The 16,276-nt window shown below is 41.6% G+C and overlaps 1 protein-coding gene across 1 annotated transcript in view; it reads left to right on the top strand.

Moving 5' to 3' along the window:
• The window catches only part of SHARPIN (SHANK associated RH domain interactor), a 279,055-nt gene that overhangs the window by 226,927 nt on the left and 35,852 nt on the right, over positions 1-16,276 (top strand). The window contains 2 exon segments of the mRNA XM_030220008.1: positions 5,894-6,005; positions 11,917-12,096. Of these exon segments, the coding sequence (XP_030075868.1) occupies positions 5,894-6,005; positions 11,917-12,096 (292 nt within the window).

A 16,276-nucleotide genomic window follows, 5' to 3' on the forward strand; every position in this document is an offset into this window, starting at 1 on the left:
CAGATTAATCCCATAGTATTGTCTATCTTCTTACAGATGCTTATTTATTAGGATTTATTTACTGCCTTTTTGAAATAATTCACTCAAGGCAGTGTACAGTAATAAATCAAACATAAGCAATAGACAGTTATGGCAGTAAAAAAGTAAAATAACAATATGAAGTATGGCATAGTATACTACTTACAGTGTTAACACAATACGTAATTGAACCTTTTTTTTTTTTTTTTTTTTTTTAAATCATTTATTTATAATTTTTTCATTTTACAAGGATCACTTGCAAAACAGTAAAACAGAGATGATTGTACATTAAAACAATATTTGAAGAAAACATCTCAACAAGATAAATGGATTTTGTACAATCTTTCTCTTTCTTAGACCACAAAATAATAGGGAGAGTGAACAAGACAAGGAGATCAATTTAAGCAACAGCAAACAAAGAAAACGTGGTATTAACCCGATTATCCCAGTTATTATTATCTAAATCATTTTTCCACATTGATCATCTGGTTGGTTTCTTCAAGACCATAACGGTGCATAGTCCATCAATTTCATTGGAACATACTTATTGTCCAATATTAGTGAAAGTAATACACCTGATTTCATTTTTTTTTCCCTTTTAAAACCAGAAATTGTTTAACAATACAAACCCTTGAATCTTCAATCCAATTGCCCGCTGATTAAAGTAATCCCAGTTGTCACAGGCTTCACTCCTTTTGAATTAATATATTAAGAGGAATCATTTCAGAGGAAAAAAAACATTAGGAGTCATACCTGGAAGTCTGGGAAAACAACAATCTCGATATTAATCATCTACAACAATATTCATTTTGTTCAAATTTTTTCTGGTCTTATTATCATTTTCAAATCTTAACCGTTTCCTACTTCAGTAGAACTTCATTTGCTGTATATTCTCAAATGATTCGATTAGATTATCCATGTGGCTCATTAACGTAATTGAACCTTTTAATAGACAGCATAGGGTATAAGCAAAGATTGAACATATAGATAGGTAAGAGAGTAAGAAGAGTTAGAAAGTAAGGTGACTAATTCAAAGAAAGGTGCACATGAGGTCAGAGAGATGATTAAATGTTATTTCAGCTAGGGATGAGTGGATAAACATGTCCTGCTGCAACATGTCCTGGCGTGGAGGAGTGGCCTAGTGGTTAGGGTGGTGGACTTTGGTCCTGAGGAACTGAGTTCGATTCCCACTTCAGGCACAGGCAGCTCCTTGTGACTCTGGGCAAGTCACTTAACCCTCCATTGCCCCATGTAAGCCGCATTGAGCCTGCCATGAGTGGGAAAGCGCGGGGTACAAATGTAACAAAAAAAAAAAATATGTGCAGCCTGTGTTACTCGTGTGTGTGTTACTAAGAAGTTAGTTACTACTTCCACTAAAGGCCTGGTTGAAGAGCCAAGCTTTCACCTGCTTCCTGAAGTAAACATAGTCTTTTATTAAGTGGAGCCTTTCAGGGAGTGCATTCCAGAGTGTGGGGGCTACTCCAGAGAAGGCTTGCTTGTGGGTATCACATCGTGTAATGTCTATTGGAGAGGGTGTGGTTATGGATACCCCTTGGGAGAACTTTAGTGTCCTTGGAAGTGTGTAGAGGGTCATCCTGTTCTTCAAGTACTCAGGGCCATTTCCTTTAAGGGCCTTGAAGATTAGATATAATTAAATTTAGCCCTGTATTGTACTGGTAGCCAGTGAAATTTTTGCAAAAATGGTGTGATGTCACTTTGCTTCCAACCTTCTGTGAGTCTTGCTGCAGCATTCTGAATCAATTGGAGATGGTGCAGACCCTTTGTAGTCAGACCAGTGTAGAGTGCATTACAGTAATCCATTCTTGATGTTGTCATGGCATGTACAACTGGGATAAGATTTTCTTTCTCGATGTAAGGAGAGAGGCAACGTAGTTGTCGCAGATATTAGAAGCAGCTCTTGAAGGTTGCTTGGATTTGGGGAATCAGAGTAAGTGTTGAATTTAACTGTATTCCTCCAAGGTTCCTGACTTGTGATTTGAGGGGGAGTTCATACTTCCCAAAGAAGTTTTGATGTCAGGTACGTGTCCACTTCAGTTAGGGGCCCAGAGAAGCTCAGTTTTACTTGGGTTCAGGCCAAGTTTGTTGTGCTTAGCCCATTTATGAATGATGTTAGAAGGTAATCAGTTTATTCAGGGCTGTAGGTAAATCAGGTTCAGTGGGTATGAGTAGCTGCACATCATCCACGTAGATGTAGAACTGAGTGTCCATTGACCAAATCAACTCGGCTAGTGGCTTGAGATAGATGTTGAACAGAATGGGTGGTAGGATACCCATGATTCAGGGTAGGTCATAATGTTACACATCTCTCATCTTTATATACCTGTTTTTGATGGCTTAAGTGGTGGTGTTTTTATTAACATGTTTAATTTAGTCCTACTTTTCAAATAATATTTTTAAATAACATTTTTATTAATATGTACATTTTGGTCATGATCTGTTAGGATTTCTATTTCCTCTTTCAGATGAGCTCTGCACATGTTGCCAACTGTCTGTGTTTGCTGACTGTCATTCTTTAATATTCTAAATGATGCTACATAATTGTATCTTATTCATGAAGTGTAAGATTGTGTCTTTTATTACATATTAGGATTGTCATTGTTTTTTCTAGTATATAACCCACATTTTACATGGCATAATTTGTTTCTACTACTATTTAACATTTCTAGAGCGCTACAAAGTGTACGCAGCGCTGTACAAACACAGAAGAAAGACAGTCCCTGCTCAAAGAGCTTACAATCTAATAGACAAAAAGTAAAGCATTTAAATTTAAAATATTTAAGCAGTCAAGCACAAGAGAACAGTCACAGAAGGACTGAAGATGTTGAAGGGTGGTCAGTGTGATTAGGTGTAACTCTGGTTGGAGTAGTGGGAGAAGGTGATAGAAGAATAGAAATGGGTGAGGTAAAGTAATGAGTGGGTTGATAGGGAGGTTATATAAGACATGTCACTCTAGGGGTGGGTGGGTAGAGGGGTAGGGTGGGCGGGATTAAGTCTAAAGCAGGAGAAGGTATTCTCTGCAGCCTATCTGTGAGATGGAAAATGCTCTCTGAAGCTGCTGCTATAAGCAGGGTTGCCATATCATATGGTCCTGATATTTTTAGTATGTCTGTGATGTGTGTCTATATGTTTTGGCATTTTATTGATATTTTTGGATTCGCTTTTAATCTGAATTTGTTTTTAACCTTGTTTTGTATTTTGTATTTTTAATGTTTTTATTTTGGAACATTTGTACTTTCATACTCAAGTTTGTACATATGTTAATTTATTTGTTCTGTTTTATTTTGACCCCTGAGGAAGGCCGTGTAGGGTCCCCATTAAACTTTTCTGGTGCTCTTACTCCTTTGTTTTTTGGTCTGTTTTTGGTTCATCTTCCACCATTTTTGTGGTTTGAACAGAATGGGTAACAGTATCGATCCTTGTGGTACCCCACAGGTCAGTACCCATTGTGGCAATGAGGTACTGCCAAACATTATGGATTGTTGCCTGTCTGATAGGATCTGAGCCACACAAGCTACTTTTCCATTGATATAGTTTTCTGCCAGTCTACTAGCAGATATCATGATTCAAGTGTCAAAAGCTGCCTGAGAAAACTAGCAGTATTAATACAGAGGCAAATCTCCTTTCTCGGTTTCTGTGAATATGATCTAGTAGGGATACAAGGACTGTTTTTGTTCTGTAACCGGGTCTGAATCCAGATTGACATTGATCTAGCCAGTTTTTCTCTTCTAGCCAATCATTGGGTTGAACACAGACTGTTTGTTCTATCAGTTTCCCTAGAAATGGGATGTTGGATACTGGTTGGTAACTTTCAAGTTTGTCATGGTCAAGATTGTTTTTCTTTAGCAAAGGGTGAACCACTGCCCTTTTTAATGCTCTTGGTAGTTGTCCATTAGAAAGAAAGGAGTTCACAATTTTAGTGGCACCTTCTATGAGGCCCATACTTGCCTGCTGCACTATCTTTGATGGGCAGAGGTTGAAGGATTTTGTCAAGGCTCTCCTCTATTATTGGGTTAAAAATGTCCCATAAGTCTCTGTCTGGAGGGGGCGAGTATGTGCACTCCTGGTTAGAGGCTGGGTGGGATAGTCTTTAAATCCTGGCAGAGATTATTAATTTTGTTGGCAAAGTATGCAGCAAAATCATTGCAGTTCAGTTTTGACTGGGCAGGCTGTTTCTGTTGTGAGGGTTGCAAGGACGTCCTCAACAAAACTTGGGCATCCCTTTCGATTATGCCCCTCTTTGGCTAAGTGTGTATTTCAAATGTCAAACTGTTCTGACACTGTAGTTGTCTTTTCATCCACATGTGAATGTTACCTATGTCAAATATGTTCTTTTCTTTTCTTGGATGATTTACAGAAGTTGGTTTCTGCATTAAATCTTCCTGATAGTAGAGAATTACCCAGGGATGGGGACCTGCAGTAAAATACGTGAGAAGGGGGAGCAAGGGAAAGAGAGAGAGAAATGCTGTACCTAAGATACAGGGTGCTGGAGAAAGGAAAGAGAGAGGGCACAGAGGAGGAGGCCACTGCTTGCCTGGTTTTCCCACCCAATCCAGCCTAAAAACAGCCCAAAACCCGCCCAAACTCAAACCCCGCCCCTGACACCCCCACCCCCGCGTCATCACCCCCGCCCCTCCCCCGTCATCGGCCCCGCCTCCCCCGTCACTAACCCCGCCCAAAACGTCACTAACCCCGCCCACCCGCGGGCCGAAAAAACTGCCTGAAACCGCCGAAAAGAAAAAAAGAAGCCCAAAAACCGCGACCCCGCCGCAGGCAAAACTTTCCCGCGGCGGGTCGCGGAAACCGCCCAATTGGTCGGTAAAACCGCCCACCTGGCAACACTGCGCAGGGCGCGCGCAAGCAGGTTCGTCTTCTCCTCTGATCTCGCGTTGCTTCCCTCTCAGTGCATCCCGCCCTCGAAGGCTGAGAGGGAAGCAACGCGAGATCAGAGGAGAAGACGAACCTGCTTGCACGCGCCCTGCATTTTCTGCGTGCCTGCATCAGTGAGTACCGCTGTCTTCACCGCCGGCCGGTTCGTCGCGACTTGGAGAGGGGAGGGGAGGGGAGAGGGGGGGGACATGTCGGACATGCAGGGCAGGGGAGAGAGAGTTGCTGGCATGGAGGGGAGGGCAGGGGAGAGAGGGGAATCGTGACCGGAAAAATTAAATGGACGGGAGTGGGACCTGAAAAAAAAGGTGCCGGTACGCCGTACCGCCGCGTACCGGCACAAAAAAAGCACTGGTTTTATGTAACTCTGTTACTTTTATATAAATTACCAGAATATTATATTTGCAATTATATTACTATTGATTGTAAACCGCCTAAATGTACTTGCCAAAAGCAGTATATATATCAAGTGATAAATAAACTTGAAACTTATAATGGAGTGACAAGCAGGAAACTAGTATTTTGGTCTTGCCACTTCCTTTTACTTGGTAAGCTTTATTGCCTCAGGTATATACTAAGGCTCTCCAATAGATAATTCCTTTCATCCTTTAGGTATATGCTATGAGTACTACTCTGCTTGGCAGATAATGAATGAATGCAGTGAACTGGATAGTAGTTCACAGTAACATATGATGCTAAAATAAAGAAATAAATCTACTTTCTGCAGAGCTCCAGGTCCTTGAACTGCATCATGCTTCGTGCTCATTCACGGACTCTCGAGTCAAAGAAATGAAATGCCACTTCCTTTAATGTTGTGAAGCAGTGGTTACTGTGCTCAGAGATACCAGTCTAGCACCACTGGATATTTATCCAATAAAAAGTTGTTAGGAGTTTAGCAAGGATGTATTCTGAGAAGAGGTTTCTCTGGGTTCTTATTTTCAGGTTTGTTTATGCTTTTTCTTCCCTATAGAGAATGCTTGAGGCAAGTGATAAACTGCTGTGAAGAACCAGAGGTATCCTGCCCATTCCGGGATGACTCGTATGCCTGCAGCAGTAAACTGCAGGAGCGGGAGATCAGAGCTGTAAGTTGATATAAACAGATGTCTGATAGGAGACTTCACTCGAAGTAAGCGCTGCATAAATCTGATAACTAGAAGGTGTATAGAGAAGGGTTTACTTGGTAAACAGTAACAAAATTTGTTTTAGACCAAACTCAGATGTAGAAGGCATTCAAGCAGTTCTGGTGTGGAATAGGAGATGGATTTAGGGTTTTGTTCTCGTATCAGATTGCAAACCTCACTCATTTAAAACCATAAAAATTAGAAAGGGGGCAAAAGAGATTTCAGTATAGGCTGACCATTCAGTAGATCTAGATTTCAGTAAGACTAGCCGCAAAGGCGGCTCATTTATAAAGCTCTATACATCATGGGTACTCTCTATCAATGCCCCCCTTTTTAATTTTAATTGTGTTTTGTTTATTTTTTAGTTAAACTTTTCTATTAGATTTATTTAACATAAAAAGTAATAACAAAAAGTTATTCAGTAGACACCCATATATTAAGGAGGACTCACTGAGGTAAAAAAAAAAGCAGCACCTATAGCGTCAAGGGCTGATAACAATCCATAAGTTCACATATGTATCCTAAGCACCGGAATATGGAGCAGACAAAAGCGCACTTATGTTATCTGGAACTGATGAAATGCTATTTCATTGAATGCCCCCAACGTCCAACAAGAATCCCTGTTTCAAAATCTTCCTCAGGGACGCCAGTGCTGACTTGTGTACAAGAATCCCTGTTTCCAAAATTTTCTCAGGGATGCCAATTGTGAACAGATCCTCCATTGACACTGGACTTTCTTACTTATCCCTCTGTATGCCACCTACATGTCTCCACAAACTGACAAACTGGGTTGGCTAGAACCAGCATTGGGAGAATAGATTAAGCTACCTTGCTGCAGTGACCTTCGTAGAATTAATTAGCGGATGAAATTGTATCTGGAACACAACTCATTTTTATTTGCAAAAAGTTTCTTATTTGCTAAAGTTTTTTCTCTAAACATCTGATATAGGATTTTGGATTTTTTTTTGGGGGGGGGGGGGATTGACTTCCTTTACTTTTTTACTTTCTTTGAAAGCAATATGTGGATAAAGGTGAGCCGGTTGATGTAGTGTATCTAGATTTTCAGAAAGCTTTTGACAAAGTTCCTCATAAATGGAGGATCCATTCACAAGTTAACATTGGCGTACCTAGGATTATAAAGTGAGACTGGATATAGAAATGAGGCTCTTGGGACTCCTGGAATCAGCATTACTGGAGGGATGAATGAAGATTTTACTTCTTCGGAGACCAGGTAGCTGGAAGATATCAGAATCTATTGGGGATGATGAACAGATGGAAAGCATCATATCACTCACACGCCGAGTCCAGGCCACTGCTGGGTTATTGGGTGTCGAGTCAGCAATGCTATGGTCAAAAACAGTAATTTTTTTTTTTTTTTTTTTACTGACATTGGATGCAGATGACCAGCTGGGAATGGGAGAGTGGTCTAGTTGAACTGAGTCTGTTTTTAAGCTTGGCATTGTGACTGTTGATTAACCTTTTTTCTCGAGGAGGGGGAGGGTCTAGGTGGATGATTTGTGGTTATCAACATTGTTCCCCCCCCCCCCCCCCACTTCCTTTTGTGTTTTTTTTCTCTTTCCATTAATGAGCCTTGTATCAGCATTATTGAGGGACATGTCTTTAATGAGTACAGCAGAGGCATTGGACTAAACAGGTTCACAAGTGAAAGTGGTTAAAGTGGATGTTTTTTTTTTTGGGGGGGGGGGGGGATGTCATTCTTGTTGAAGTCTTGCAATATGGGGACTAAAGAAGGGTAGGTATTAAACATGATAGTTCCTTTGGTGGGACTGCAGGGGGCTCAGGGGAGGGAGGGTGGGGAATGGGGGAGGGGGGTTAAGGTAGACAGACCAGTGCTTTTTGGCAGACAGACAAAGGGTAAACTTCCTAATTTTAGAGAGGGCAGAGATTGGGGAGTGTGTCTTTTCATTATACAAGAGGGGGGCCATAGGCTGGGACTGCAACCCCTGGGGTTACAAATGAGTTATGTTAAATGTGATAGTCCTAACCTGGGGGATCTACTGTGAAAATTGTAACATGGATTGTAGGGGGGATAAACTCACCTATTAAACGAACAGCACTTAAAATGCCACAAGATTGATATAGCCCTTGTTCTACAGGAGACGCATCTCTTGGCCCATGAACATGCCAAACTTCATATATGGTGGGTGGGGGACTGCATAGCAGCGGCACAGGGGAAAAAGGGGAGGAGTGGCTATTTTAATCAGGAAAGGGATGGCAGTGCACACTAGTACCCTCTTTAATGATCCAGTGGGTACGTTTGTAGTGTGTAAGGTGGAGGTAGACCATAGTGAATTGATTATAGGTAATTTGTATGCTCCTAATCAATTTGATCGTAAGTTCTATCAAACAGTGACTAATTTAGTGGTTGGGGGGGCATTTTAATATGGTTTGGCATCCCAAGATGATAGGTCCTCTCCACAGGTTTCTCAGGGTCAGGCGATGGTCAGGGCCTGCCCAACATGTGTAAAATTTTGGACCTAGTTGATGCTTGGCAGGTACTCCAACCCCCTCAGCGGGATTATACACATCTGTCAATGGCACATTCCGCGCAGTCCCGCATAGATTACCTTCTGGTCTCAAGAAGGTTATTTGGTACTGTAGCTAGAATGGAGATAGGCCCATTTGTCATCTCAGACCATGCCTGGGTGTGGATGGACTGGTCTGCTCCAGGGGGACGGGCCGGAGGGGTTGGAAATGGGTTTTTTCCCTTGGAGCTTTATAAAGATCTAGTCTTTAGAGACAAATTGATTAAATGTTGGAAGGAGTATAAAATTCACAATGTTAATCATGAAACTAATCCTGTCATTTATTGGGAGGCCGCGAAAGCAGTGTTACAAGGAGAGATTATCAGCTATTGTCATAATGCTCGGAGGGCTCCAGATACAGAGATACTACACCTGGGCACCAGTTTGAGACAGGCACGCCAATGATTAGGGATTACATATGGGGAGGACCATAAACATCAGGTGTTGCAACTACAAGCGGCACTACATGAACTTATTCACCAGTGGGCATATAAATCACAACTTTATTATAGATACATGCTGTATCAACATGGAAACAAAATGGGAAAGTTGTTAGTTCACTTGGTTTCTCAAAAAGGGAGTCACCAAAAGATTCTGAGTGATGGGAAAGGGGGCCAGGCCACGAGGGTTGAGAGCATATATGAACTGTTTCGGGCCTATTACTGGAAGCTCTATGTGGCCCCGGAGGATTATCGAGCAACTTATAATTGGATAACTTAGATTTGCCTGTTTTGACGCAATCTGACAGGGAACTATTGAATGAGGAACTACAGGAGGATGAGGTATATTGGGTGATCCAACACAGTCCCTTCGTGAAGGCCCCAGCTGCTTAAGGACTCTGAGCTGAGTTTTATAGGTTGCTAGGGGAGGAGATAGTGTCGCCCATTACAAAAATGTTTAACCAGTTTGTTTCGTCTGAATCCCTTCTGTCATTGCTTAATTTAGTGCAAATCATTGTGCTTCCTAAGCTGAGGCGTGATCTTGTTCTACCTGAATCCTATTGGCCTGTATCCTTTTTGAATTATGAGGTGAAGTTGCTTTCAAAGATAATGGCGAACCATTTAGCTAGAGTGCTTCCGGCTTTCATTCATGAGTCTGAAGTAGTTATTGTCCGGGGTCATGCGATGGCCAAGAATCTGAGGAAAATTGTGACGACATTGGAATTGAGAAGGTGGACGGAAGTGCAATCGCTTTTAATAAGTTTTGATGCTGAAAAAGCATTCGACCTCGTTCACTGGGAATTTCTCTATTTGGTTCTAGATTGTTATGGATTCTCTGGTTGATTCCTTTCAGTCTATGCCTTCTTGTTCTCTGATTCTTAATTCTCGATTCTTAGTTCTCAACACGCATGGTGTTTCGCTGCTTGTAACATCATCAGGAGAACTTAAGTAGATCGGGACATTACTCCCGTTGTCCAATATCAATCTGAAAGGTGAGACGCCGTAAAACGGTTAGCCGCGGGAGAGAATGGCGTCTCACCTTTCAGATTGATATTGGACAACGGTAGTAATGACCCGATCTACTTAAGTTCTCCTGATGACGCTACAAGCAGCGAAACACCATGCATGTTGAGAACTAAGAATTGAGAACTAAGAATCAGAGAACAAGAGTAAGAAGAGAGAGCCGAACATAGTGGATTAGCAAGTCGGCATATTTTATTCACTTCACGATCACGTCAACCCACCCATAGAACTCCGGTAATCCACTGCGAGGTACTCTACAGTATTCAGAAGAACATATATGGCACCAGCCCCAAGCTAAGTACTATTCTACAAAAGTTGTGACGATTGTGTCTGATACATCTTTAAGACATACTTTACATAAATATAAGGAGAGAGGGAGGGCTGAAGTGCAGTGATGTCGAGTACTACATATTGCTGATCAGTTGACTAGCCGGAGTGATATGTGTTTTACTGAGCACTTCATAGACTGCACTTTAAAGAAAGCACACAAATAGCTTTAGAGTTTATTTTCACAGCAAATTTTAAAAAATATAAAAAAAGATAAGGTAGTGAATAAAACGGTTTCTTGTAATTTTATATAATAATATAACATTGAAACCAGGACAACAAGTTACCCCAGGGCTAGCATAGTATTCAATTTTAACTGCCAGACCCTCGACGATTCTTCTAAGGTTCGGAGATCCCTTCTCATCGTTTCTACGCCCTCCAGGGTATCCACTCTATTGGCTATTTTCGTGTCATCCGCAAAAAGGCACACCTTTCCTTCCAACCCTTCAGCAATATCTCCCACAAATATATTAGAATAGGCCCCAGCACCGACCCCTGAGGAACTCCACTGCTCACCTTCCTTTCCTCCGAGCAGATTCCATTTACCACCACCCTCTGCCACCTGTTGGTCAACCAGTTTCTTATCCAGTTCACCACTTTCGGTCCTAAGTTCAACACTTTCAGCTTATTCATGAGTCTTCTGTGGGGGAGTCGGAGGACAGTATCAAAGGCTTTGCTGAAGTCCGTATCAAAAGCTCTGCTGACTTCAGCGTGGTCTTCCACATCCAAAACTCTCACCTCTCCGAAATGCACACCTCTAGCTCCCCCCATATGGCAGGACATGTCCAGCAGCAGTCCTAGCACAGAGGTAAGTTGTTTGACCAGCTGTGTGAATCGGGGATCTAAAGCCTGGACAACCACCTCAGTAATATCATCACAGAGTGTCATCAAGTTGGGCGCCAAGGCCATTAGGGCAAGTTCCGCCATTTTACCTTCTGCCACTTAGGGAAAGGGAAATGGGACTTGATATACCACCTTCCTGAGGTTTGTTTGGTTTTTTTTTTTTGCAACTACATTCAAAGCGGTTTACATATATTCAGGTACTTATTTCCTTCATCCTTTTTATGTCCTCTACAAGATATCCACTGAGTTTCTTTTAAAACAAACTTGTCCATAAATGAGCAGATAGCATGTGGCGTCAGCTGTGTTGCGTTCCACAAAGTTGTGTTTGATAATTGAGGCTGATTTTTAGAGTGCTCCAGAGCCCTACAAATGCTTGTGGCTGCCCAGGCTGACAGCATTACGTGAACCTCTTTAAAGTGTTTTAGTAGTAGATGAGAGTTTACCCAAAAGGGGGGGGGGGGGGGGATGGAGAGAGAAGCCTTTATATACACACACACACGCACACACACACACAGATATAGATATATAAAAAAAATGCCCTGTACCCTGGAAAGGAATATTATTTCTCATAATTGCTTTTCTCTAATTATTTTGATTGTGTTCCATCTGTAGCTGTGTTCAGAGAATGTATTTGAAAGCGTCTACCATTGGGCTATTTCTGGTAACATATTGTTCTTTTTGGGTGGACTGCAGCTGGTGTCAGCAGAAGAGCACAGGAAGTTCCTGGAGCGAGGGCTGACAGTCGCAGAGAGACGTAGTGAGAACAGTTATCACTGCAAAACAGTAGACTGCAGAGGGTGGTGCATCTACGAAGACTCTGTCAACGAGTTCCAGTGCCCCATATGCTGGAAGCTTAACTGTCTGATCTGCAAGGTAATGTCCCCTTCCTCCCTTTTCTCAGCAGAACATGGCTGTCAGAAATTATTCTTGAAATTTTTTTTCTTTGTATGGCTTTTCAGTTAGAAAATGTGCATGCGGGTTTACGGCATAATCACACATAATGCAATACAAAAATTCAAAACCATTAATAATAGTATTAAAGATTTTTTAAAAATCAGCATATCAGACTCCAAAAAACATAAACACTCTTATACATTAAGCCCTTCTCTGTTAGCAAGTAGGATGATGATAGTCACATGAATGTGTGACATATCTAACAGTGCTGACCTGAATTAACTCATGAATTAATCTGTTGGTGCTGTCTGAAGCAAATTTTTTTGCCACTTTACCAGTTTTTACTTTTTATATTTATTCTATCTCCAATGACAAACAGAATATCAGGTCTTCACATAGGTGGAGTCATCCAAAGGAGTCCATGTGGGAAAAGCTTCTTTAGCTACTACTACTACTATTTAGCATTTCTATAGCGCTACAAGGCATACGCAGCGCTGCACAAACAGAAGAAAGAGAGTCCCTGCTCAAAGAGCTTACAATCTAATAGACAAAAAATAAAGTAATCAAATCAATTAATGTGTACGGGAAGGAGGAGAGGAGGGTAGGTGGAGGCAAGTGGTTACAAGTCAAAAGCAATGTTGAAGAGGTGGGCTTTCAGTCTAGATTTAAAGGTGGGCAAGGATGGGGCAAGACGTAGGGGCTCAGGAAGTTTATTCCAGGCGTAGGGTGCAGCGAGACAGAAGGCGCGAAGTCTGGAGTTGGCAGTAGTGGAGAAGGGAACAAATAAGAAAGATTTATCCATGGAGCGGAGTGCACGGGAAGGGGTGTAGGGAAGGACGAGTGTGGAGAGATACTGGGGAGCAGCAGAGTGAGTCCATTTATAGGTTAGTAGAAGAAGTTTGAACAGGATGCGAAAACAGATAGGGAGCCAGTGAAGCAACTTGAGGAGAGGGGTAGTATGAGTAAAGCGACCCTGGCGGAAGACGAGACGGGCAGCAGAGTCGTTACTACTACAGATATGCAGAACTTCTGCATCTCACTGTTGCTTTATGCTTTCTCATTCTTTTCCATGGAGTTGACCCATGCTTCCCACCATAGTTAAAAAAAAAAAAAAAAAAAAATTTCTTTTGTGCATTCACTTCCTGTGTCACAAGGCCATATCTGGAATGGATACTCATAACTGCTAGATCACAAAGCCTCTCAGCATAAGTTGTGTCTACAGATGACTCTGATAGACTTTGTTGGTGTAAGGAGCAGAAGGAAAGGGTTTTCGATGCTTCTAAGTTAATTGAAGATCACTAGCAGCAATAATATTGATCCCAAGGAACCCAGGAGTTGCACTAGACACTGAGAATGCATTGGTATCAAGGAGACCTTAATCTCCCTCCATGTTAAGCATCAATGGAGACCTTCATGATTGGTCATCCACTGATGCCTGTCTGAAGGAGAAGGATTCAGTTTCAACGTTGACATTGAAGGCTTCCGTTGTTATACTTTGAGCAAAGGTGAAGCAGCAATGACTTCAGTCCTCACTGGAGTAGCGTGTCAAAAGCACGCAGATACTGAATTCTGGCACATCTTCCAGATGCTCCCAATGGAGGACTTCTCATCCTTCTCTACATCTGTAGTTCGCAAGCCTCCAAGGGCCAATGATCAAGCCCCGATATACCTGTAACCCAGGAAAATATGGACACACCTACTGTGAGCTCTTCAACCTCAGTGTTAGCAGTGTTTGAGGAGAAGCTATATAAGAGGATCAAAGAGCAGCTTACTAATCACCTGGCTTGACTTAACATTCTAGTATCGATAACATTGAGGCAGATGTTTGTGCAGCCAGTCCTTGAAATTCATGCTTTGCTTGATGGCATTTCATCAACATCAGGACCTCAAACGGTTTTAGAATCAATGTTTACCTCCTTGATGTTGATAATGGAGCACATCAGTTGACACTGAGCTCAAGACACTAATAATCAAGAAAGTACCTTCCCTTGAAGAGTTCCAGTGATGTCACCTCCCTTTATGGCTAAATGAGAGAGAAGCTCGTCCAGGCCCAATAAGCAATCCACAGCTCAGAACAGGTAAACAGCCCCAGTGGCAGACATCATCTAGATCAGGTTGCCTATATTTTGGAAAAACGTTGGTGAAGAAGAAATAGGTCTTAAGGACTTTTCCTAGAACATGGTTGGGTAGGCAAGATGTGAGCCAAGACAGTATGGCAGGGGCTGAACGTGCGCAAAAGGGTCTAGAGGCTGAGTGTTGCCATACCCCAGATGAACACAGGGTGATAACATTGGCCAACTTACTAAATCACTTATTTTTCTACAACTAGCCAAAAGGTTTGGATTGTTTCCTAAAGGAAAAGTCCATAGACCATTATTAAATTAGACTTGGGGAAAATCCACTATTCCTGGGATAAGCAGCATAAAATGTTTTGTACTTTTGGGGGGGGGGGGTGGATTTTGCCAGGTATTTGTGACCTGGATTGGCCACTGTTGGAAACAGGATGCTGAGCTTGATGGACCTTTGGTCTGTCCCAGTATGGCAATACTTATGTACTTATATATACTTAAATCTACAGTGGGAACTGGTGTATTAAAAAGTACTGGCATAAGTGTAGGAACAGAAAATGGGCCTGAAATCCAGTAAGCAACAATCTTTGAGATGTTCACTACCAAATGATTAGCGGAGATCCAATCAGAAACAGCATTAAGACATTCTTATAAATGACTGAGATCTGGGCATAAAGGAGACATGGGACAAAGCAAGAGAATATAATTAGCGTAGATGAAAAATTTTATGTTTAAACTCTGAATCAAAGTTGCAAGTGGACTAAGAAAAATATTGAAGAGGAGAGAGAATAGACCCTTGAGGAACCCCACATGATAAAGGAATATCAGCAGACATAGAAGAATCTGTGACTACAGAAAATGACTGAGATGAAAGAAATGAGACAAACCATGAGAGAACTGTGCCAGAAAGACCTAAAGAAGTAAGGCAAGATAGAAGTAAGCTATGGTCAACTAGATCGAACACTGATGAAAGATCTAGTGAGACTAGAAGAGTGACCTTACAGTCACCCAGGTTGGAATGAAGTTAGCTCAAGAGCGCTGCTATAGTATTTTCAGTACTATGGTAATTATTTGACAAGGGTGAAGAATAGACAGATCAGAGACCCTAGTGGACAATTGATTAAATACAACACGTTCAGTGATTTTGGATAGAATACATAAGTTGGAAACCTGACAATAACTTTCTGGAATTGCCAGAATGAACATGTGGATAAAGGTGAGCTGGTCGATATTGTGTATGTGGATTTTCAAAAGGCATCTGACAAAGTGCCTAATGAAAGACTCCAGAGGAAATTGGAAAGTCATGGGATAGGAGGTAGTATTCTATTGTGGATTAAAAACTGGTTAAAGGATAGATAACAGAGAGTAGGGTTAAATGGTCAGTATTCTCAATGGAGAAGGGTGGATAGTGGGGTTCCGCAGGGGTCTGTGTTGGGGCCGCTGCTTTTTAACATATTTATAAATGAATTGAATTTGGCGATGATACAAAGTTATTCAAAGTTGTTAAATCGCAAGAGGATTGTGAAAAATTACAGACTGGGAGACTGGGCATTCAAATGGCAGATGATGTTTAATGTGAGCAAGTGCAAAGTGATGCATGTGGGAAAGAGGAACCTGAACTATATAGCTATATGATGCAGGGTTCCACGTTAGGAGTCACCAACCAGGAAAAGATTCTAGGAGTCATCATTGACAGCACTTTAAAACCCTCTGCTCAGTGTTCTATGGCAGCAAAGAAAGCAAATAGAATGTTAGGTATTAATAAATCCTAATAAGTAAATAAATAAAATATTATGAAAGGAATGGAAAATAAAAGCGAGGATGTTATAATGCCTTTGTACTGCTCCATGGTGCGACCACACCTTGAATACAGTGTGTAGTTCTGGTCGCCTTATCTCATAAAACATATAGTGGAATTAATAAAGGTACAGAGAAGGGCGACGAAAATGATAAATGGGATGGGATGACTTCTCTATGAGGAAAGGCTGAAATGGCTTGGGCTCTTTAGTTTGGAGAAAAGACAGCTGAGGGGAGATATGGTAGAGTTATATAAAATACTGAGTGGAGTGGAATGGGTAGACGTGAATCAG

This window comes from Microcaecilia unicolor, chromosome 1 (genome assembly GCF_901765095.1).
Source record: "Microcaecilia unicolor chromosome 1, aMicUni1.1, whole genome shotgun sequence".
In the NCBI taxonomy this organism is placed as follows: domain Eukaryota; kingdom Metazoa; phylum Chordata; class Amphibia; order Gymnophiona; family Siphonopidae; genus Microcaecilia; species Microcaecilia unicolor.